The 21,347-nt window shown below is 34.6% G+C and overlaps 4 protein-coding genes and 1 pseudogene across 7 annotated transcripts; 2 read left to right on the plus strand and 3 right to left on the minus strand.

The window, feature by feature from the left end:
• Window positions 1-2,078: 2,078 nt before the first annotated feature.
• On the minus strand, window positions 2,079-4,190 carry LOC104773605 (protein PLASTID MOVEMENT IMPAIRED 2-like; annotated as a pseudogene). Its single transcript, XR_015590442.1, has 3 exons — window positions 3,783-4,190; window positions 3,409-3,497; window positions 2,079-3,328 (listed from the first exon to the last, which is right to left on the minus strand). The product of XR_015590442.1 is annotated as a protein PLASTID MOVEMENT IMPAIRED 2-like (transcript).
• Window positions 4,191-4,442: 252 nt separating this feature from the next.
• Window positions 4,443-7,036, plus strand: LOC104773606 (peptidyl-prolyl cis-trans isomerase CYP38, chloroplastic). 2 transcript variants are annotated; one of them, XM_010498257.2, is made up of 7 exons: window positions 4,443-4,872; window positions 5,117-5,413; window positions 5,542-5,741; window positions 5,899-6,134; window positions 6,220-6,362; window positions 6,457-6,528; window positions 6,601-7,036. In XM_010498257.2, the coding sequence occupies exons 1-7, from the start codon at window positions 4,732-4,734 to the stop codon at window positions 6,826-6,828; spliced, it is 1,317 nt and encodes a 438-aa protein (XP_010496559.1). In that variant the 5' UTR covers window positions 4,443-4,731; the 3' UTR covers window positions 6,829-7,036. The 2 variants fall into 2 exon arrangements, with proteins under 2 accessions (XP_010496559.1, XP_087358650.1); XM_087502524.1 differs by having other exon boundaries at window positions 4,456-4,872; window positions 5,871-6,134.
• A 146-nt stretch (window positions 7,037-7,182) lies between these two features.
• LOC104773607 (serine/threonine-protein kinase 54) lies at window positions 7,183-9,982 on the minus strand. Its single transcript, XM_087502525.1, has 5 exons — window positions 9,121-9,982; window positions 8,439-8,560; window positions 7,977-8,173; window positions 7,582-7,891; window positions 7,183-7,494 (listed from the first exon to the last, which is right to left on the minus strand). The coding sequence occupies exons 1-5, from the start codon at window positions 9,509-9,511 to the stop codon at window positions 7,288-7,290; spliced, it is 1,227 nt and encodes a 408-aa protein (XP_087358651.1). The 5' UTR covers window positions 9,512-9,982; the 3' UTR covers window positions 7,183-7,287.
• A 4,076-nt stretch (window positions 9,983-14,058) lies between these two features.
• LOC104773610 (transcription factor WER-like) lies at window positions 14,059-15,330 on the plus strand. Of its 2 annotated transcripts, none has more exons than XM_010498260.3 (3): window positions 14,059-14,335; window positions 14,623-14,752; window positions 14,870-15,330. In XM_010498260.3, the coding sequence occupies exons 1-3, from the start codon at window positions 14,197-14,199 to the stop codon at window positions 15,210-15,212; spliced, it is 612 nt and encodes a 203-aa protein (XP_010496562.1). In that variant the 5' UTR covers window positions 14,059-14,196; the 3' UTR covers window positions 15,213-15,330. The 2 variants fall into 2 exon arrangements, with proteins under 2 accessions (XP_010496562.1, XP_087359104.1); XM_087502978.1 differs by having other exon boundaries at window positions 14,080-14,335; window positions 14,631-14,752.
• A 624-nt stretch (window positions 15,331-15,954) lies between these two features.
• LOC104773611 (beta carbonic anhydrase 1, chloroplastic) lies at window positions 15,955-19,741 on the minus strand. Its single transcript, XM_010498261.3, has 10 exons — window positions 19,197-19,741; window positions 18,151-18,212; window positions 17,834-17,983; window positions 17,677-17,725; window positions 17,472-17,588; window positions 17,283-17,336; window positions 16,888-16,973; window positions 16,686-16,791; window positions 16,423-16,581; window positions 15,955-16,118 (listed from the first exon to the last, which is right to left on the minus strand). The coding sequence occupies exons 1-10, from the start codon at window positions 19,407-19,409 to the stop codon at window positions 16,080-16,082; spliced, it is 1,035 nt and encodes a 344-aa protein (XP_010496563.1). The 5' UTR covers window positions 19,410-19,741; the 3' UTR covers window positions 15,955-16,079.
• Window positions 19,742-21,347: the final 1,606 nt, after the last annotated feature.

A 21,347-nucleotide genomic window follows, 5' to 3' on the forward strand; every position in this document is an offset into this window, starting at 1 on the left:
TCCATGTGGTTATGTTGTTCGTATATTGTTCTTTGTTCTTTGTTGTTTCTTTTGGGTATTTTTTTTCAAGTTTGTATTATGTTGTGTATTTTAGAAATTTAAAATATATTTAAATCATGATGATCTTTTTTTTGTATTCATAAAATATAGAATTAGAAGTTAAGTTTTGTATAGTTATTGTTTATTTTCTTGCTTTAGTCGTTAGTTCTGGTTTATTAATATTCTATTATTATTAATATTATACTATTATGATTCATTCTAATTAGATTAGGTTTTAGTTTTATACTTTTATTTACTTTGATTTGTGTTTTTTTTTTCTGTTATACGAAAAGGTTATACCAAATTTGTGGTCTGCCCGACTATGCCCGATATAATTCTAACATTTTCTATTTCTAAAATTAATTATTTTTCATTATTTTTCTTTTACAATCATGTGACCGTGTCTATTAACATTTTGACAAAAATAACCTAAAGTATGTGGTACCATGTATTTGTGTATAATTTTTTCTTTTTTGCAACTAATATTTTAGAATTTGTAAATATTAATTTTCCCTGGGGTTTGTCTAAATACTTTTAAAAATATATACTTCTGTAAGTTATTTGTAGTATGTTTAAGTTTAACTTGTAATGAATTGTAATACCAGTATTATAAATTAATTTTATTTTTATAAAGTATATTAGTTTCATTTTTCCCACTTCTGTAGTTCTCTCTATTTCATTTATTTATTTTTTACACCATATCAAGTTTTTTTTATAAAATTTTACGTTACTATTGTTACAAAAATTTTGCTAGCCAATATCTTTGAATTATAATTGTTACACTTGTTAGATCATGATTATAATATGCATAATAAAATGTTAAATCTCTCTGAGCTTTCAGACAATATCTTTGAATTACATATCTTTCAGCGTAAACTCACTTACTATCTTCTTACATCTCTGTGAACGTTCTTTTGTATTGTCAATCTCTTCGAAATGTGTTACCAACACTCCTTATCATCTCTTGGCGATTGGGATCGACTCTTTTCATTATCCATTCTCTACTGTTGATCACCATACATTACCTATCATATAGAATTTGTTTTACAAAATTGATAATAAATATATGTATGCAACAAAGGTTAGAATGAGTTATTTATTAAAAAAGTGAGCATATGTCGCTATTGATTGCATTGAGGGAATGCATATCAATACTCACTTTTATATATTTTTGTGTGTAAAATTTGTAGCTTTGATCATTATAGCTACACCATATCGAAATTCCTTTTTGACCACAACTCCCATCTGTGGTCGTGAAATCTTTAGCATGAATACACTTCTAGCTTTGATATAGTTTACTCAAAATCTATTGTTATTTACTTATCTCCTTTTTTTTACATCAATCTCCGTTTCCTATTTTATTGGCCCAACTTTATTTTTCCAGCCGTAAAGGACAGTTAAAAGACATTGGTAAAGAGAGGGAGGGAAGATAGCTTAATTCCTTTTATTTTGTTTTATTCTGATGAGTGATGATTTCTCACTCACCACCATCTGCTTGTCCTCTCGATTCTGCAGTGCACAATATTAGTTTGTGTGTATATATTCTCAGAAGTCAGACCCATCTGGTAAAAAAAATCACATGCTTGCTCGCTGCCTATGTTTTTCCCCATCCCTTGATCACATATAAATAGTGCACTGCAACATTGATGCAAATGAATGAAAACTAATATTAAACAATATCTATATATGACTATATTTTTGAATGGGTTTGCCAGAGCATTTCCGCATGGAACGACACAACAAATACAATAATTGATCCAACTACGCAAGGCATCCATGGAATTTTACTCTGCATTTTTTTCTTGAATATATTAATATTAGGATAATAGGATCAACAAAAAATCATTTACCTTGAACTTTCACATGTTTGACGAAGATACGATAGACAATATTATAAAGATTGGAAATGAAGTACTTACGATAAACTTTTATAATGACTGTATCACCACCTCTCATCCTTTTTCTTTGTTAAACCCCACATAGCGACGAAAATCCTCTTTTTTTTTTTTCTTTTAAAGTGATTCATGCGGAGAAGCCTATGAACAAACCAATATACATAAATACAATAAAATTCAAAACAATAAACCGGTTACAAGCTATACATTATAATTACAAACAATGTGAAACTTTAAAATGCAAGCAAAACAAAACTCAGTGACGGCAGCAAGATAACTAAATTTCTCATTGTTTTAAAGAGGACTTACGCCTTTTCCTGCTATATAATTTAACCAAGCTTGGAACTTTCTTCTTCTTCTTGATTACAAAGAACGTTGGAGTCGCTCTGTTCCCTGATGAGTATCTTCTCGACTTCCCTCCCGGAACCGGTGTGAACTTCCCGCTCAGCCTTGCCGATTTTCTTACCGGTCTAGGAGAGTTGATCAAGCCTTTGTCTCCTGAGTTCTCTTTGTGACTTTGAAGCGATTTTCTTATAGGTTTAGGAGACCTGATCACGCCATAGTCTTCTGACTTCTGCTTGAACTTTTGAATCTCATTTTGGACCAGTCTCTTTATCGATAGCGACCTATGCATCCTGAACGATGCCCTTTCTTCTTCCACTATTGTTTTCCCACTCACTCTCTTTAAAGATTCCGTCCTTAACAAAATCGCGTTAGTGCTAGCCTTGAGTGCTTCAACCCACGCCATTGCAGCTTCCACTTTTTTCTCTGCAGTTTCTTTCGAGTGACAAGCTTGTCCACTCAAATACTCGTACTCAAATCTTGAGATTGTGATGGTTGAACTTCTCTGAGATTCCATTTCCCGAGTTTCCATTGTCTTCTCTGCTATAGACTCGAGCTTCTCGAGAGCTAAAGCCTCTGCGTGCTTAGCTTTCTCAAGCTCATCTAACTTTGAAAGCAACTCTCTCCTTTTCACCAATTCCTATTTTTGTGTTCTGTACTTCACTCTTGATGACCGTTGCTTCTTCTTTTAGCTCAAGCCCCTCTTTCTTTGTAGCTTCTTTATCATTCTTTAGCTTCTCAAGTGAAGTAGTTAAATTGTCAGCAAGAGAGCTGATTCTTTCTTCAGCTGCAGATACTGCTTCTAACTGATCATTCGCAATAAGAAGCTTCGAATTGAGTCTCTCAATCATTACATCATCCTTTTGTATCGTCTTCTCAAACCGTGTTGTTTCTTGTTTGGCTTGATCGTGTACTATCATTCCTCTGAACCTTCCTCTCCACTGAAGACGGAAGAAACAACCTCTTTTGTTTTTATACAAAGCCCCATCACGCAGAGCGTGTTCGAATTTGGGAAGGTGGGTGACGTAAATGGAGCCTTGCATCAAAGTAGACTGCAAAAGAGAGAAATAAAAACAAAAGGGTAAGTAAATAATTCAGAATGAATGAAGGGGAGAATGGAGATTGAGGGCACCTTTTCGTCAATCAGAAGGAAATCAACCCCCATGAGTTGTCCAGCTTTTTTCACGTTTCGAGCAGGCCAGAAACGGAGGATCCCACGCTCTGCAACATTGTGCAACTCATCATCAGTCACAGTGATACTATCATACCTAAACAAAACTATGAAAAATCATGGAATTATAATGTCTCTTCACCAACACGAAGCAATTCATCGAACAGTTTAGGTTCATCAAAATTTCAAATTGAGATTTGCAATTTCTAAATTCTCCATAAATCTCATAAGAAGAGAAGCTTAAAAATCAGTTCCACATGCATCAAGGAATCATCCAGTCCACAAAATCTCAAATTACACAAAAGTAAAGGAAGATACAGAATTAGCGTAAGTACCTGTAGCGAGGATCGAAGGGAGAGACGATGAGGCAACAGAGCTTAATATGACGGTTAGAACGACCGGCGGCTCCGACTCCGAGCGGCGGAAGAAGACCTTTGCTGAAACTATAATGACTCATTGTCCCTTCTCTAGATAAATGTTTGGCCGCCACATCCTCCGTCTCCAAAATAACTCCACCGTTGTTCTTCTCCGGCCAAAACCACTCCATTTCTTCTATTTCTTATCCTTCTCCATACTGATCGATGAAGGATTCAACTCTCTCTCTCTCTGTGACCTAAAGGCCGTTCACGTTCCGTTGTCGAAGCAATTTTATTGTTGAGAGGAGAAGCGTATCCACATGGGAGGTGCAGCGTCCTTGACAGCACAAAGAAGAGACATTAATAGGTTTTTAATCCATAGGATACAAAAAAAAGTGTGGGCCTGAAAACTTGGAAAACTTTAAGTACAATCCGAAAAATCCAAATTATTAAAGAAGTAATGCTGACGTGGCTGCACAAGAAAAAGAAAAGAGGAAAATGTAATTTTATATATATGGTACGATATGTTAAAAAAAATTGTAATGTCAACACAGGCCCATATAATTGAACAGATCAGGCAAACAAGGTTCATTAACGGCCCATATTAGACAGAAAAGATTAAAATATAATAAAAAGAATGTGGAAGAAAGCTGTAGACGAGTAAAATTATCTTATCCAGAGGAGGATTGTGTGTGAGAGGAGAGAATCACAAAAACCCTTCTTATCCTCTTTTCTTCTTCTTCCTCAATCCTCATCATCCAATTGAAAAGAAATCCACCGATACAGACAAATACTAGTACTTTGACACTTTCTCTCTCTCTCTATGTTCGTTTCGGACAGAACAAAAGCGCACTCCCTAATCCAATGTCAATTTCTCTCTGACTGAAATATTAGCATATCTCTTCCTTGTCAATTTTGTGCTTCTCCAATGGCGGCATCGTTTGCTTCTGTTCCCACATTTAGTTTCGTCAATTCCTCCAGGTTTCCCCGAAAAAGGTTCGATTTCTCCTGCTCTAAAAAAACCCTCGACGACGTTCGCTCTTGTTCTTCCGGCAACAACAAGCAGGAGGTTAGGTCTTTCTGATTCCCTTCTCTCTGTTTATTAAAAAAAAAAACCCTAGACATACTCCACTCACCAATGCACAATGTGATTAGGGAGTTTGTAATAGCCGATTTGACTGTATGGAACTTACTTATATTCTGTTTGGAATCAATCACTCTTCAATTCTCTCCATCAATGCTGCGAGATTGTTTGTTGTCGAAAACTTATGGCTCACGACATCTGAAACTGAATGGGTTTCTCTTGAATGCAGAGAGGAGCATTCTCATCATTGAAAGAGTGTGCTCTTTCGTTAGCTTTATCAGTCGGTCTAATAGCTGCAGTTCCTTCGATTTCTTCGCCTCCCGATGCTTACGCTGTGGCGGCGAATCCAGCGATTCCAGATGTTTCAGTGTTGATCTCTGGTCCTCCGATCAAAGATCCAGGAGCTTTGTTACGATATGCATTGCCCATTGACAACAAAGCCATCAGAGAAGTTCAGAAGCCTCTTGAGGATATCACTGATAGCCTCAAGATTGCTGGTGTTAAGGCTCTCGATTCTGTTGAACGGGTAAGGGTTTAGAGCACACACAAGTAGTTCTTATGTGTTTTTAATGATCGACGATGTTGCATTGCAGGTTTCTTGTTCTGTTTTTTTTTAGTAAGGAATCTGAGCATTTTAGTGTTTGCCTACTGTAGAATGTGAGGCAGGCAAGTCGATCGTTGCAGCAAGGCAAAACTATGATAGTGGCAGGTTTTGCTGAATCGAAGAAGGATGATGGCAATGAGATGATCGAAAAGTTGGAAGCTGGTATGCAAGATATGCTCAAGATTGTGGAAGATCGGAAAAGAGATGCGGTTGCTCCAAAACAGAAGGAGATTCTCAAATATGTTGGCGGGTGAGTGTTTTTTAAAACTTCAAAGTAACATTAGGGGTATGTATAAATGAGGGATGAGGGATACAAAGAAACAGATTCTATAAAAGGAAGTGAGATGGGTTATGCTCATTTTGTGATTGATGACTGCAGCTGAGATCTTCGTGTGGGGCATTCGCAGAATAGAAGAGGATATGGTTGATGGCTTCCCATATGAAGTCCCCGAAGAGTATCGGAACATGCCTCTTCTCAAGGGAAGAGCCAGTGTGGACATGAAGGTCAAGATCAAGGACAATCCCAACCTCGAGGAATGTGTCTTCCGAATTGTTCTTGATGGTTATAACGCCCCTGTTACCGCCGGCAACTTTGTGGACTTGGTAGAGCGCCATTTCTATGATGGCATGGAGATCCAGAGATGTAAAAGACTACTCTCATTTTCACTTTTGCCTTCTTCATATATATATGTGGAATAGAAACTTAATGAGTGTGCTTTTGGTTTCAGCTGATGGGTTTGTGGTACAAACCGGAGATCCAGAAGGTCCTGCAGAAGGATTTATTGATCCAAGCACAGAGAAAACGCGGACAGTTCCTCTTGAGATTATGGTGACTGGAAAGAAAACGCCTTTCTACGGCTCAACTCTTGAAGTAAACCTCCAAAAATCTCTCCTTGTCAGAGACTTATTATAGTTATCAACATCGATTTTAAGCTGTTTGTTTGGTTATTGGTGTTGGTGAACAGGAACTGGGTCTCTACAAGGCTCAGGTTATGCTTCCTTTCAACGCATTTGGTACAATGGCAATGGCAAGAGAAGTGAGTTCTTCTTATTCTTATTTTCCATAGTTTATTAAGTTGGTGTACTTATACATACATACATATGAACAGGAGTTTGAGAATGACTCGGGATCAAGCCAAGTGTTCTGGCTGCTTAAAGAGAGTGAGCTGACACCAAGCAATTCCAACATCTTGGATGGTCGTTACGCAGTCTTTGGTTACGTTACTGATAACGAAGACTTTCTTGCTGATCTTAAAGTCGGTGATGTTATTGAATCCATTCAAGTTGTCTCCGGTTTAGAGAATCTCGCTAATCCCAGTTACAAAATCGCCGGTTAACTCCTCTTCTCTTTCCCCTTTTCTCGGTTCATGTATAATGTACTCTGTTTATTTTAATTTTGTGAGAGAAATTTAAAGGTGCATAACTTTTTCCTATGAAGAAAAGTCTGAATTTATATCAGTTTTTTTTTAAAAAAAAAAACAAAAAAAGAATTGATGTAGTCCCTTTAATATTTTGGTGGAATTAATGCTTTATAATTTATGATCAGGTTTAATGCATTGTAAACCAATATACATATTGACAAACTATAAAACAAGCAAAGAGCAAGAATTAGGTTTTGTGTGTATAGGATGATCGTTTGAAATAGATTCGCGATATTCATCCTATGAATCAAACACCAACTAAATAAAACATTTTTAATAACCCCACAATCAAATTTTATAAATAATAATCTCTCTACTTCCAAAATAGTAAGAGTTGATGATGATACTAATAATAATGGAAACGTAGTTTATACTTCATGGGCCTCGGTGTCTGCGGAAACAGAAACAGCCTTGTTGTTGGTCAGGAGGTATCATTCCTCCGCCTTTAGAAGTATCGATAGCCTCCAACATCGCCACCACTTCGTCCATCTCTGGCCGCTTATCCGGATTCGCATCCCAACACCTCTTCATCACGTTCGCCAACGAGCTTGGGCAACATCTAGGTATCTCCGGTCTCAGATTCTAATTGTTCAAAAACATAAATGTCTACATATACTCCTTAACGTAATCATAAATAATTAACTACGGAAAAAGGTTATTTTGGAAAACCTGGCGGACGACGGCGGAGGTGACTTCGGAGAAGCTGAGGTCAGGATAAGGCATGTCGCAGCAGTAAATCTCCCATAGACATATCCCGAAGCTATACACATCGCACTTTCTGTTGTAGGGACTCCCATTTAACACCTCGGGAGCCATGTAGCCCAAGGTTCCGGTCTCACCGGTCATGTCGTTAGGGTTGGAGGCCTCGAGGCGAGCCACACCGAAATCTGCAATCTTTAAGGTGCGTGACTTGTCCAAAAGCATGTTCTCCGTTTTCACGTCTCTATGCACAATCTTCTGAGAGTGCAAGTAACTCAACCTAATTGAACATTAACATATAGATTGAGTTATTGATACACATAAACCGGGTTATACCGTAAGAAATTGATGAACCGATAATGTACCCGCGAGCAAGATCAAGGGAGAGTTGGATAACGACTTTGAAGGCGAGTTTGCGGCGGCGAGTTTTGATGAGGAATGACTTGAGTGCGCCGCCGGGGCAATACTCAACCACAACGCAGCATACGTTACTCGGCATTCCCATGTGTCCATTTTCCGTCTGTATGCTCATCTCCGATGTCCCCATCGCCGCTCCTATGAACTTTTTTTTTGTTTTTTTCCACCAGACAAAATTAATACACCAGAAACACATGACATATATCTTTTATTTAATGCTCAAAAAGGAGGTAACATCTGTATTAAAAAACAGACATAAACGTACACCTACCTACACATATCCATACATACATGTGAGTATTTTTGGATATCACAAGTTCACAACTCAATTATGTTTCGGTTAATCGGTTAAGCTTAAATTGGTTTCGGTTCAAGAATTCACCGATATATAAGAGTGAATTTTAGTGTACCTTGGTAACATTGGGGTGGTCAAGCTTATGCCAAACAGCTACTTCTTGAGTGAAAGCAGCTCTAAGCGAAGCTATCTCTGCGTCTGACCTGTGACCCTCTTCTCCCCAGTCTAGTAGTTTCACTGTTTTATAACAATATTTTTCACACATGAATCATGAGTTACATAGGAAAAAGATTCAACTGAATACGTACATCCAAATATTTGAAGGAAAAAAAATTACTTATATGAAATATCTTTTTAAAATAATATTTTGACGTATGTAAGGTCAAATTTGTGTTGTTACTTGTTAATATTACACTAAGAACTGAATATATATTAAAAAACAAAAACATGTTTTTGTTAGTTTCTTAACTTTAATCACTAAATTACGGAATAGAAATCAGCCGGCATTTCGCAGGTTAGCAAAACTTAAGTGAATTATAAATTCCTCATTACACTGCTAATGCATGCTTGTTTACTTGATCACCTATTAAGACACCTAGATTAAAAAATAGTTTTCAACAAATTTCAAGTTTTTTTACTTCTTTTTCCGGAAAGTAAGTTTCGATTCTTCCCTAAATTATTTGACCAAAAGGGTACGTTTTACGTACGTATATATATATCTAAACACACAATTTCTACAAAAAAAAAGGAAAAAAAAAGTTATGAATGATGAGAGAGAGAGAAAGAGAGATTTGTACCGGCGACATCTTGACCATCGTAGATTCCACGGTGAACCGTACCAAAAGTACCTCGAGCAATCACACTTTTTACGATAAGCTTAGAAGGATCAATCTCCCACTCTCTTCTTGACCTCCCAACCTCTGTCGACCTAATTATGTCGTTGTTGTTGTTGTTGCTATATCCACCACCAAGAAGCGGTCTCTGAAACACAAGCTGTCGATGTCCGAAGCTGTTCTGGTTATGTCGGGTATTATTTACGTTGTCTTCGCCATCACTCAAACTCTTCCTCTTCTCCATCGTCCATGCTCTGCTTAAGTGTCTCTGCAGCTGCTCGTCCAGACTCTTTAAATCTATCTGATCTGCTCTCACGTATCCTACTCCCCCGCCACTCTCCGCCTTCTCCTTCATTTCCTCTGGATAAACCAAAACCGTTTCAATATATTCGAAATGGTTTTTCTCTTCCCTTTACTAATTTGGAGTTTTCATCACCATCTTCTTTTTTTTTTTCTTTGCTTGAGATTACTTTTATTGTTTTATGTATGGTTTGAGAATTGTGATTGGAGTGTGTAAGAGTTGAACAAAAAAAAAGCAGAAAATGGGGAAGTTGTGTTTGTGTTTATTGCAACAAACAACTAAAGAAGAGGCTAACTCTCGCTTCTATCTTCTATGTGATGAGACTTCTCTCCCGAATACTTCAAACTTAAACTTTCTATTATGACAAACAAACGTTTACACGTGACCACATGGGGTGTCCCTTAAGGGGCTAGGGGTCGACGTGTGCCGGCTCCACTTCTCACAACTCTCTTTTGGATAATTATTTGTTCCAAACCCAATAAAATTATGTGATCTACTTTTGTCAAATATTGAAAAATTGCATATGGGAAAAGACAATAGTTCAAGGTTAATAATATATATACTTAAAATTATTTTGAAAAACATAAAAAATTGATAAAAAAAATTGTAGCATCAAATATAATTGTTTATTAAAACAATGAGTGGATATAATATAGTTCAAGAAATCATGGGATTCCTGGTCATTTTGCTACCTTTTCGTTAAGCTTTTTCGTTTTGTGGGTTTTAATATGTCATTTTCAACAATATTTTTTCTTCTTCATTCTAATTAGTTTATTTGGCTTAATTATATACTACTTCGTTATTTAAATATTAAATATGGACATATTCTTTAAATGTCAGTTTCTATATATGCATATATGTGAGAACCTCAAACTAAATTATGTAGCTATCCTAGCTTATATGTATAGATGTTCATCCGATTATTGGTTATTTTGGACCCAAATTCAGTACATCGGTACCATTTTTATATATCAGCTAAGTAACTACATATCTACAATCTCGGCATAGATTATATTTGTTTGTCTATCGTGTTTGAAGTTCTGGATCGGAGTATATATACTCTAATCCGGGAGTACTATTAGTTAACAAAGGTCAATACGTTGGAGTGGGAAAATGTAATTATTGGACCAGAAATCAAAGTGTACTGACATCATCTTCATGCCAATTATGAATGTCACAATAAGAAAATTTAGTTAATAACATTGTCAGTCGGCGTATAGTTTGAACAAACAAACAAAAAAAGTTTCTTTATGTCAAAGAGTGTATGCTTAATAGAAAGTTGGTCTTACATATGTTGTTCATATATAACAACTGAATAAAAGTATATATAAAACTTTTCAGTTTATTACACATAAATATTTTTTTGTTAATAAAATTATGGGATAAAAAAATATCAAAAAGGAATATGAAAATTGATGTTAATTCTCTTTTTCGTCAGGGAGAAAAAAAAAACAAGAAGATTAGACTGTCACAAGTAATTAAAGTAGTGGCAGGATAAGAAAACGACCGAACAAAACTTTAAAAAGCTAAAAAAAAAAATTAAAAAAAAATGAAAAAGTTTTGTTCGTATCTTAGTAAATATTTGTATAATAATATTGGCATGTATTTATTAAAAACAAAATAAAAAAATTGGCATAGTTGAGTTAAGCCTGAAAGTTGTTGTTTCGGATAAAAGGAGAAGTCGCTGCAGATCTGCATCGACATGCACGTGAAATCTTTGACCGAGTTCAATTCATGTGACCCAAAAGGCCAAAACCGAGAAAAATAGTATATGCACTGTGCAGTCAGCAGTACCCACATTTTTAGCATACGGGTCATTAGTTATAACCTTTTGCAAACCTAATTATTCTAACTTCAGAAACCCAATTATGGCTCTAAGTAATGTAGGGACTTGTTCCACGACGCAAGTTCATATACAACTATCGAACTTTATCCCGATTGTTGCTCTCGTTCGCTCGTCGTACGAACAAAGATGCTCAGCGGTTAAAAAAAAGAAAAAAAATGCGCAGCGGTTAAGTCCCAAGAAACTAACCAGAAAATATATGAGCGTAACAACGAGCGCTCCAGAACCTCTTGGCTTGGACTACTTTTTTGTTCTTGTTATCTCGGCTTTTGATTGGGTCTATATATTGTGGAATCACGCGAAGGAACCATTATATCATGGGTAAGGAGTTTGGGCCTTATTGTGGTTGTGAATTTGTGGAAACTAATTAACTACGCTCCACTTATTTTATGTATCATCGTATAGGAAAAGCACAGAGAACACTCCAAAAGATGTACCAACAGAAGCCCTTACGGATACGTATGCTTAAGCGTTAACCACCAAAATATACGCTTATACTGTATTTTATTATTTATATAAAAAAGTATATATATGTATATATATATATAAGTATATGGTTTGGAGTCGCGTAGTACTTGTCCATAATAAATAAATAAGATCATACATACCGATTTTGTGTAGGAAAAAAACATGGAGTTATTACAAGTATTTAATGGTGACAGAGAATTATTACAACTTTTCCTTGTCGAAAATTTAAGGGAAAAAACTAGATTGACCCAAATTAAGAGATTAATTACTTAATTAACTCATAAAATATGAGAGTTAGTTAAGTTATTTTTATGCCTAAAATACCCTTTTTTGCTTTGTCAGGAAAAAATAAAAAATCAAATTTACCCTTTAAAATAATTCCAGCATTTAAAAAAAAAATAAAAATAATTTCAAAAGTCTGTCGGACTAGTTGTGACAGATTTGTTTATTTACGACATATTTGTTTTTGCACGACAGATTTTTTTGTGCAAGTCCGACAGATTTATTTTGGATGAAAAACACCACAAACTTTCATAATATATGGCAGATTTATTTTTTTACAGTTGTTACATATTTATTTTTTCGCTAAAAATCTGTCGTATTGTGACAGATGTTTTTATGAAAAATAATTACTAGTTTGACGTCTAGATATAACAGATTTATTTCATATTACAACAGATTTTTTAATTTAACTAAAAATATGTCGTTTGATAACAGTTTTGTTAAAGTTTTTTAAAATTGCTAAAGAGACCTACATTAAAACCATATGTTATGGCAGATTTGTTTATGTTATGACAGCTTTGTTTTTGGCTTAAAAAAATATATTGTTTGATAACAGATTTATTAGATGTAATTATAGTCATAATATATTTATTTTATGTTATGGCAAATTTGTTTTTTGTTATAACAGTTTTGTTTTTAGCTTCCAAATATCTGATGTTTGTTACCAAATTTGTTTAGATTAGTTGCCATATTCGTCATTAAAATCATTAATTGTTTCTCTATTTTCTATTTATATATCATATTCTTATACATTAACATAGATATATGTTTTAAGTCATATTTTATACATGTTTTTTTTTGACAAATCATAATTTTATATATCAGATTTTTAATCATATTCTTTTTCTAGAGATTTGAAGAAAATTATATTTTAAACATCAACACAGATATATTTTTTAAATAATATTTTTAATCATATTTTATTTCATTATAGTTTTATAAAACATGTTTTCGATTTTTTTTTTCAAAAAATAATATTTTAATACATAATATTTTTATAAACATATTTTCAAATAAAAATATTTAAAAATCATATTTTAACTTATTATTTTATACACTATATTTTTCTTTTCTTTTTTTGTTTTATTCTTTTTTTATTTCAAATTTTCTTTTTTTCTAATAAAAAAACTTAATTATTATTTTTTTGGGTTTTTGGTCTTTTTGCATAAATCTTGTATCAATCTAGTAATGAGATACTATAGTATGTCAATTGAGTTATTTTTACCCAAATTTGGGTCAATCTAGTGTATTTTCAAAAAATTTAATTGTGCAAAATATCTATGCTTACTTTATCTCTTTAAATAATGGCCCAAAATTTCATAGATATAATGACAAGACCGGGAAGGTTCTATTCTTTAGTTTTGTAAAAATAATTTTAATTTCAAACGATAATTTTCTTTATAATCCCAAGATAGTCAAACCCTATACTGTATGTTAAACATCTAATCTCATCGTAATCACGTCACTAATTTTCATGCCACTTACCTTTTCAGTTGAGATATGATAAATATTTGGTCTGACACATGAAACTTCGATGCCAAATTAGTAATCGAAGGCGAATCTTGTTAATACTCACGTGATCTATTTGTGTACCTCTAGACCATCTTATGCGGTTCCATATTATTTTGCCAAGAAGATCCGTTCCAGCTGCATTAAAAGAACTAAAAATGTTAAATACTCCCAGAAATAAAAATTTAGGATTCTTTTTTACGAAAATATGAATCTGTGTTATATTTTGCCTTAAAAATGTTTATCTATAGGAAAAAAGAGACGTCAAAAGAAATATCAAAACCAACTTAAAAAAAAAAAGTGAAGCATGTGAAGAAGACGTCCGTTCTTTCTCCCTCTCTGATTTCTTTAATTATAATATTAGTTCAATTTTGAATTGTTGTTAGTGAAACTATTAAAAAAAAGCAGCTCAATTAAATTTGCAAACATATAGTATATCAATGACAATGTTATTATAAGAGCTAGCTTTGGCGTGGCGGCACTCCATAGATGTAGCTGAGTACGTAGGTCTACTCTTGAATATATATAAGAGCTATATATTCTCGATATATAGTCTATCATATAATTTCTCTTCTCCCCCCAATTGGTTGCAACCTCTTTGTCTCTCTCACTCCCTTCACCGAAAGAAACGAGTAGAATGAGAAAAAAGATAAGTGGTGAAGAAGGAAACCATGAGAATAAGAAAGGTGTGTGGACAGTTGAGGAGGACAAGATCCTCATGGATTATGTCAAAGCCCAGGGCAAAGGTCATTGGAACCGCATTGCCAAAAAGACTGGTCTCTCTCTCTCTCTCTCTCTCTCTCTCTCTCTCTCCACTTTTCTTGATGGTAAAATTGGAACTACGGGGTTTAACTAAAATGAAGTTTTGAGCATTTGTCTTCCCATTTCAAAAAGAGCTTAATTAAGTTAAGAAGTCACATATATGATCACATAGATTCATATTGTTAATTAGCTTCCTTTGTGATTGGGGGAATAGTTGGAAAAATCATAACTTATGGAGATGCCTTTAGACTTTTATAGGCTCTAGACGTTTATTTAAAAAAGCATTTGAATAATGGAATAGGTTTGAAGAGATGTGGAAAGAGCTGTCGATTGAGATGGATGAACTATCTTAGTCCAAACGTAAAGAGAGGCCATTTCACAGACCAAGAAGAAGATCTTATCATTAGACTCCACAAGTTGCTTGGTAATAGGTAAAGATACTATAAATTATAGGTTCTGTTATAAAAATAATAAAAAAGATATCGCACACTTTCGATTAGTTGTATATAACTCTACTAGCTACTTGATGTATATATATATATGTACAGGTGGTCTTTGATAGCTAAAAGAGTTCCAGGTCGAACGGACAATCAAGTGAAGAACTATTGGAATACACATCTAAGTAAAAAAATTGGAATAGAAAATCAAACAATCAAATCGATCAGCAATCAGATGAACAATTTGGGGAATATGACAGATGCATCCAAAGAAAGATTATTCAATGTGAAATTTGATAATAAAAGCATTCTCGGGGATGAGAGATTGCTTATGAGCGAAGGTCTTGGCCATGTCCATCAAGCGAGTTCGTCGCTTTGGGGTCATCATGAGGATGCTTTTGAGCCTAACACACTCACCTACATGATGGATTTCATTGATGGACAATGTTATTAATGTTTTTTTTTTTTGTTTTATTGGCTGCATTTTATCTACTTTTTCAAAATTATTTTCCCTTTTCTACATTATGTAATTTTTTGTGGTGGTTATAATTAAGAAATGAAGAAAACAAAAATAGAGGACATGTACACTCGGAAGTTACTGAGACAAAGCAATAATAATAAGCCAGAGTCATAAACGCAGTACAAATATAATAATAATATTTTCTGTAAGTAATAATTAAAACGTGTGACAATTAATTACCATTCACACTGTCCCCTTAGTTTAATTTAATTAATTAATTTTTATTTATTTATTTTTTACTCCATGATACGGTTCACGTATCAAAACAAAAAAGGTTTTCGAGGTCTTTTCCTAAATGTTTTTATATTAATGAAATACACAAAAATAAAAATAAAAAGCAGTAGCCAGTACTACTAGGACATGTGAGGGCTTCAAAGACAGAGCTCAAAAAAGGTAAATCAGCAAACGATGGTAACTAACTATAAGCGTTAGAACTAGGAAAACTATCAGAAGTCTTGTCCACCAAGAGACGTTTAATTTAAGGATGACCTTCCTTATTTACGAGTCAATCAATTTCTTCATATTTGTTACAGATAGTGTTTAGTACGTCCCGGTGATTGATTTATTTTCAAACTGCATGCAATAATAGGCTTCAAATTTGGGAAAGAAAGAAGAGAATTCTTGTCACCTAAAATTTCAATTCGATCTCTCTTACTTAAACAAAACCAAAAGACCATTTTGTTTTAATTATTAAATATAACGCGAATGTTTTTTTTTTGTTTTAAATGATCTACATAGAAACAACAAGTTGGTATGACTGAATTGAAAATGTGAAAACAGGAAAAAGGCTTCAAAGAGTTCCTACAGCTTCCAATGTAGAATGGTAGCCACATCTTTAACCTACCAAACAACATAAGAAAATAAAATCAAACCATAAATAATACAACCGTTTTGGTATAAATAAAGAACATAATAATTTTCATAAACTTAAACCGCGAAAGATCTATATATCATCATCTCGATTTCCTTTTTTTTTTTTATTGATATAAAGAAAGTTGGTAGAGAGGAGAAGAGAGATATATATCTCATCACAACCAAAGAGGCACGTTACAAATTACATATGGCGTAGTTATATATATATATATATATGTATGATGGATGGTCATGATGATGATGATGATGATGATGGATTGGTGGTTCATACAGAGCTAGTTTCGGAGATGCCAAATTCAAGTCCCCAAAGCTCAAAAGCACCCTTAACGAAGTCAAAGTAGCCTCCCTTCAAAGCAAGTGTTCCATTCACAAGTCCTTCTCTCACAAACGGATATGTCAACAGGTTTGCTAGTGAAACATTCACAGATTCCTGCATTCGATTAATTAATATATATATTAAAATCTCATCTCTCAGCTCGTATGTATATATTGGATTCTGGATTGACGATAGAATGAAAACATATATGTATGTACCCTTTCGCATTGGGCACATTGGTGTTCAAAGCTTGCATCTCCATGTTCTGCTAGAACCTTAGTCCTGGCTGGCAAACCGATTTTGACCCAGTCCTCTATGAAGTCACTGCAGTTAATAACATATATATAATCTCATTTCATAACTTTTTCCTTTAAAAAATTGATGTCAAAAGTTAGTTAAATGGGTAAGAAGATATTATACGTGGAGTTGTTTCCATCGAAGGGGAAAGACATAAGCCCCTTGATTCCACCACATGCGCTGTGTCCTATTACCACAATGTTCTCCACCTACATTCACAAATAAAAGAAAAATCAATTACATGAACTTTATTAATATTATTCATAAAAATTAACAATGTTATATGTTCAAATTCAGTATATATCTCATTTTTTCATTAAATTCAGGTTTTTGTCGTTTGTTAAGGTGTTATTTGTATCATATGTATATTATTTTAGTTATACAATAATATATCATATATAACTACAATATTTCCCTAAGATGGAAAACCCGATGGGGCCCATCTTCAGCCTTTATGGCCCGGCCCATTAAAACTACATATGAAGAACTAACTATAAAAGAATTAGGAGTTCCTTCACCTTCAGGTGCAAGACCGCGTATTCAACGGCTGATCCAACTCCAGTGTGTCTGACCTGCAAAGTTCAATCCCCATAGAAAAAGTCAACGTTAGGACTCCTCAGGCAAAAAGTCAAGTAGCATGGTCTAAGACAGAAGGATTCTGTCTTGAAGATAGTTTATGTAAAGATAAAAGTAAGTGTTGGATTAACCTGGTCAAAAGGAGGAACCATGTTGGCGACGTTACGAACCACGAAGGCCTCTCCTGGCTGAAAGTTGAGAACGTGTGATGGACACACACGTGAGTCCGAACAAGCAAACACCATGAACTGCACCACCATGAACATTTTAATTGTTTAATATGCTGTATATATACTTCTTTGTTAACTAAATGAATCATGATTTTTAGTTACGTACCTTAGGACTTTGACCCTTGGAGAGTTCACCCCACAATTCAGGGTTGGCACTGCAAATTAAAACATTGAAAATATGAACTAGTTAAAATCTACAGTCATTAAATTGGTGATATAATTAAGAAAGTAAAAGAAAACAGAAAATATATATATATATATACTCGTATTTCTCCTTCTTGAAAGTGATGAAGCCCTGCTTAATGGTTTCGACGGGGTCAGAAGCCTTCTTGTCGGACGAAGTGCCTGTCTGAAGCTCAGCCGTGACCTGCTCCACCTTTGCCGCCGCAACCGTCTTTAGCTCTCCCTTCTCGCTGCCCATATATATATATATATACCATTGTTAATCACAAATATATTGTTAACTGGTGTACTGAAACACCCCGTTATTAGTTTATTAAAATGAGTTTAGTCTTTTTCAATCTACTAAATCTGATTATATGCTAATAGTATATGTGAATAAAGAGGTGTATTTACTTACATGAGAAGCTTCTTGAGAGCTTCGATAGCCTCGTCGTATGATTCGCTTCCCATCTCTTCGCTCTGCATGTTGGTTGACCAAATAAAATTAGAAGACAATCCAGTAGTATATGATATTTTCGTGTTTTAAATGTTGAAAATACAATCAACCAGACCAGTTCAACACTTTATTATACGATGAAAGTACAATCTTTATCGTCTTTTATACGATTTTAATTTTTTTTGGGGTGGAAGATCGGTAATGTGGTTAGGAGCCAAATCGGTAGGTTGAATGAATAAATATAGATGGCGACTTCATCATGACTATGCTCCACACGCTCTCTTATATGGTTTATGCATAACACACACGTCTCAGTTTTCACAAATCGTTTTGGCGAAGATACTAGCAAATTATTTTCTTTTTGTCACGTGGATCCTACGTACGTTCCAGCTCCCAAATTTAAAAATGTCGGATTTTTGAGTAGAGAGGCAATAACACTTTTTGATATTTCAATGTCATTTTTTGTTTTTTTGACATCATTAAATGTCGAAGCAAGTAGTTTGAGGAATAAATGTGAAGTTGGATCGGAATCGTTAAAAGCATTTGGAAGCTGAAACACTAAGCTAATCTGAGATTTGTTAATTTGGGTAATTGTTTCAGTGTCACGCACTCACGCTAACGACCAAAAGTAAAACACGGATACTAATAGTAAGGATAATAAAAAAAGGATGTGAAATACACGTGACATTTTTCCAGGATTTTTGGAAGTTTTTCGTAATAGTAAGGATTTGAAATACCGAATAACAAAGAACCATTTAGCTTTTTAAATAATAACAAAAGAACCGTCCGTAAATTACCAGCTTACTAATTATATAATGCGAAAAGAACTTACTATAAAGTAAAAAATTACGTCGAAAGGAAGGGTAAATTTAGTTTCCTGTATATGTAGATATAGATAAACCCTATTATCACTAAACTAAGTAACCAACAGAGTAACTATATATCTATCATTTATGTAAGAAATAACGTAGGTTAAGAAAAAAGAGATGAATGTTAAATGTGTATACCCAATATGGGGCGATGATAGGAGCAGGAGCGGCAAAAACTGGCTCGTTACGGATAAGGGTTGGAACGGAACGGGAAGAAGAGGAGGAGGGGGATGAAGAAGAGGAGGGGAGGCAAGCGACGGTGGAAGAAGTACGAAGAGAGAGTTTTTGGAGAGAAGATTGAGAAGGAGTGAGAGAAGTGAGGAAGAAGCCGGAGAGAGGAGCGGTCGACATTTTGCTGGTGAAGAGAAGCGGAGACTGGAGAGTACTGATAGTGAGATTTTATTTATAGTTATATATTAGACTCTTTTATGGAAGCTACTGCTTAAGTGAATGTATTATAGCATTGATTTAAAGAGTTGATCGTTTAAAAGACTGGTGTCTCTCATGGACTTATGGTAAGGTTTTGTGAAAACGAGGATAACGAAAGCGATAGGTGCGGTGAATATGAATGTTTCATCTTTTCTTGTGGATGAGGAATATTAGCACAAGATTTGAAAAATCTACGTGCTCTTTGTTCTTTCAGCTTTTAGTTATATATTTATTTTTAGAAAATAAAAGGTCTCAAAAAGGTTTAGAGGATAAGGTCCCTTATCATCAAAACAAGGATCAGCCTCTTTCACTTACCCTCTGCGGCTTTCATCTTAAATAACTACCACCCACTTTAGATGTTAGGCCATTGTTTGTGGTGCATATGAAAGAGCCATACTTCTCTAAGCCCTGCGGAGATCAGACATTGCTAATATTTTGCATCATCCAGAAGATGCAAACGATGTAGTTAGGGAAAATGTGTAAGGATTCACATCGATCATGGACTGTTGTTCTATCTTATCAAGCAACAGATTCAGTGAAACTCTTAAAGAACAAAAACGAAAAAAAAAAGAGAGAGAGAGAAAAGAAATCCACAAGTTCGTCTCTCTCTGGCCACGCTTCTCTCGGAACTTCCATGACCATAAATCATATAAGCAAAATTAAGGAAAAGAGTTTTCGTTTCCTTTAACATGTTAGTAGAGATAGAAATTGAAAAAGAAAGATAGATGAGCAATGCATTAGGTTTGGTGTTTGGGACTTATAGGTAAAGTGGGGAATGGCGAAACTATGTCGACATTTTTTTCATGCAAACACACACAACATAATGTCAACACTCTCTTGTCACAGAGTGTGTCGAATGTGGCTTTTATTTATTCATTCGGAGTAAAAAATGAACATATGCAATGTTTTTCACAACGACATTAGTAAGTACCTTGAGGAATGGATAGAGACAGAGGAATAGATGTAATATTTTAACTTATGCCAATTAAAGAACTTCTACTTTGGGCACAGTCTTATTGGACAAACTGAGAACGCGATACATCGAGCTGCTTTTGCCAGCCTAAATCTTTCGCTCTCTGTCAAAACTCTCTCGATCACCTTTATGATATTTGCATCATGCAAAACATTGTAAAAGTTGCTTCAAATATGTCTTGAACAAATCAGGCAAGATATAACTTGGAACACTTATCCAAGTTTTTCCTATTGTATGAAGAAGAGACTACTGCATTGTAGGAGTAACCTTTCTTGGTTGTTGAATAGTTAAGAGTTCGGGTTGAATTTGGAGTGTTTAGACACCACTTTTACCTATTTTGTCCCGAAAAAGGTTAAAACCGAGAAAACATTGATGCGAAGCAGTAAACAGCTTTGTTACTGTTTCTAGGGTCAGAATTTGTGACAATCCAATGCATTTGACTAACTGTAAGAGTTCAGGATGAATTTGGAGTGTTTAGACAACACTTAAACCCATTTTATCTCAAAACAAGCTTAAACAGAGAAAACAGGCTAAAACCGAAAGAAAACGTTGATTCGAAGAAGTAAACAGCTATGTTACTCTTTCTAGGGCCAAAATATGTAAGAATACAATACATTTGACTAATTATAAGAGTTCGGGTTGAATTTGGAGTGTTTAGACAATACTTTTACCCATTTTGTCCCGAAACAGGCTAAAACCGAGAAAACATTGACTCGAAGCAATAAACAGCTTTGTTACTGATTCTAGGGTCAAAATGTGTGAGTATTCAATGAATTTGACTAATTGAAGAGTTTGGGATGAATTTGGAGTGTTTAGACAACACTTAAACCCGTTTTATCCCAAAACAGGCTTAAACAGATAAATAAGGCTAAAACCGAGAGAAAACA

This window comes from Camelina sativa, chromosome 19, assembly GCF_030686135.1.
Source record: "Camelina sativa cultivar CO46 ecotype springtype chromosome 19, ASM3068613v1".
NCBI lineage: Eukaryota > Viridiplantae > Streptophyta > Magnoliopsida > Brassicales > Brassicaceae > Camelina > Camelina sativa.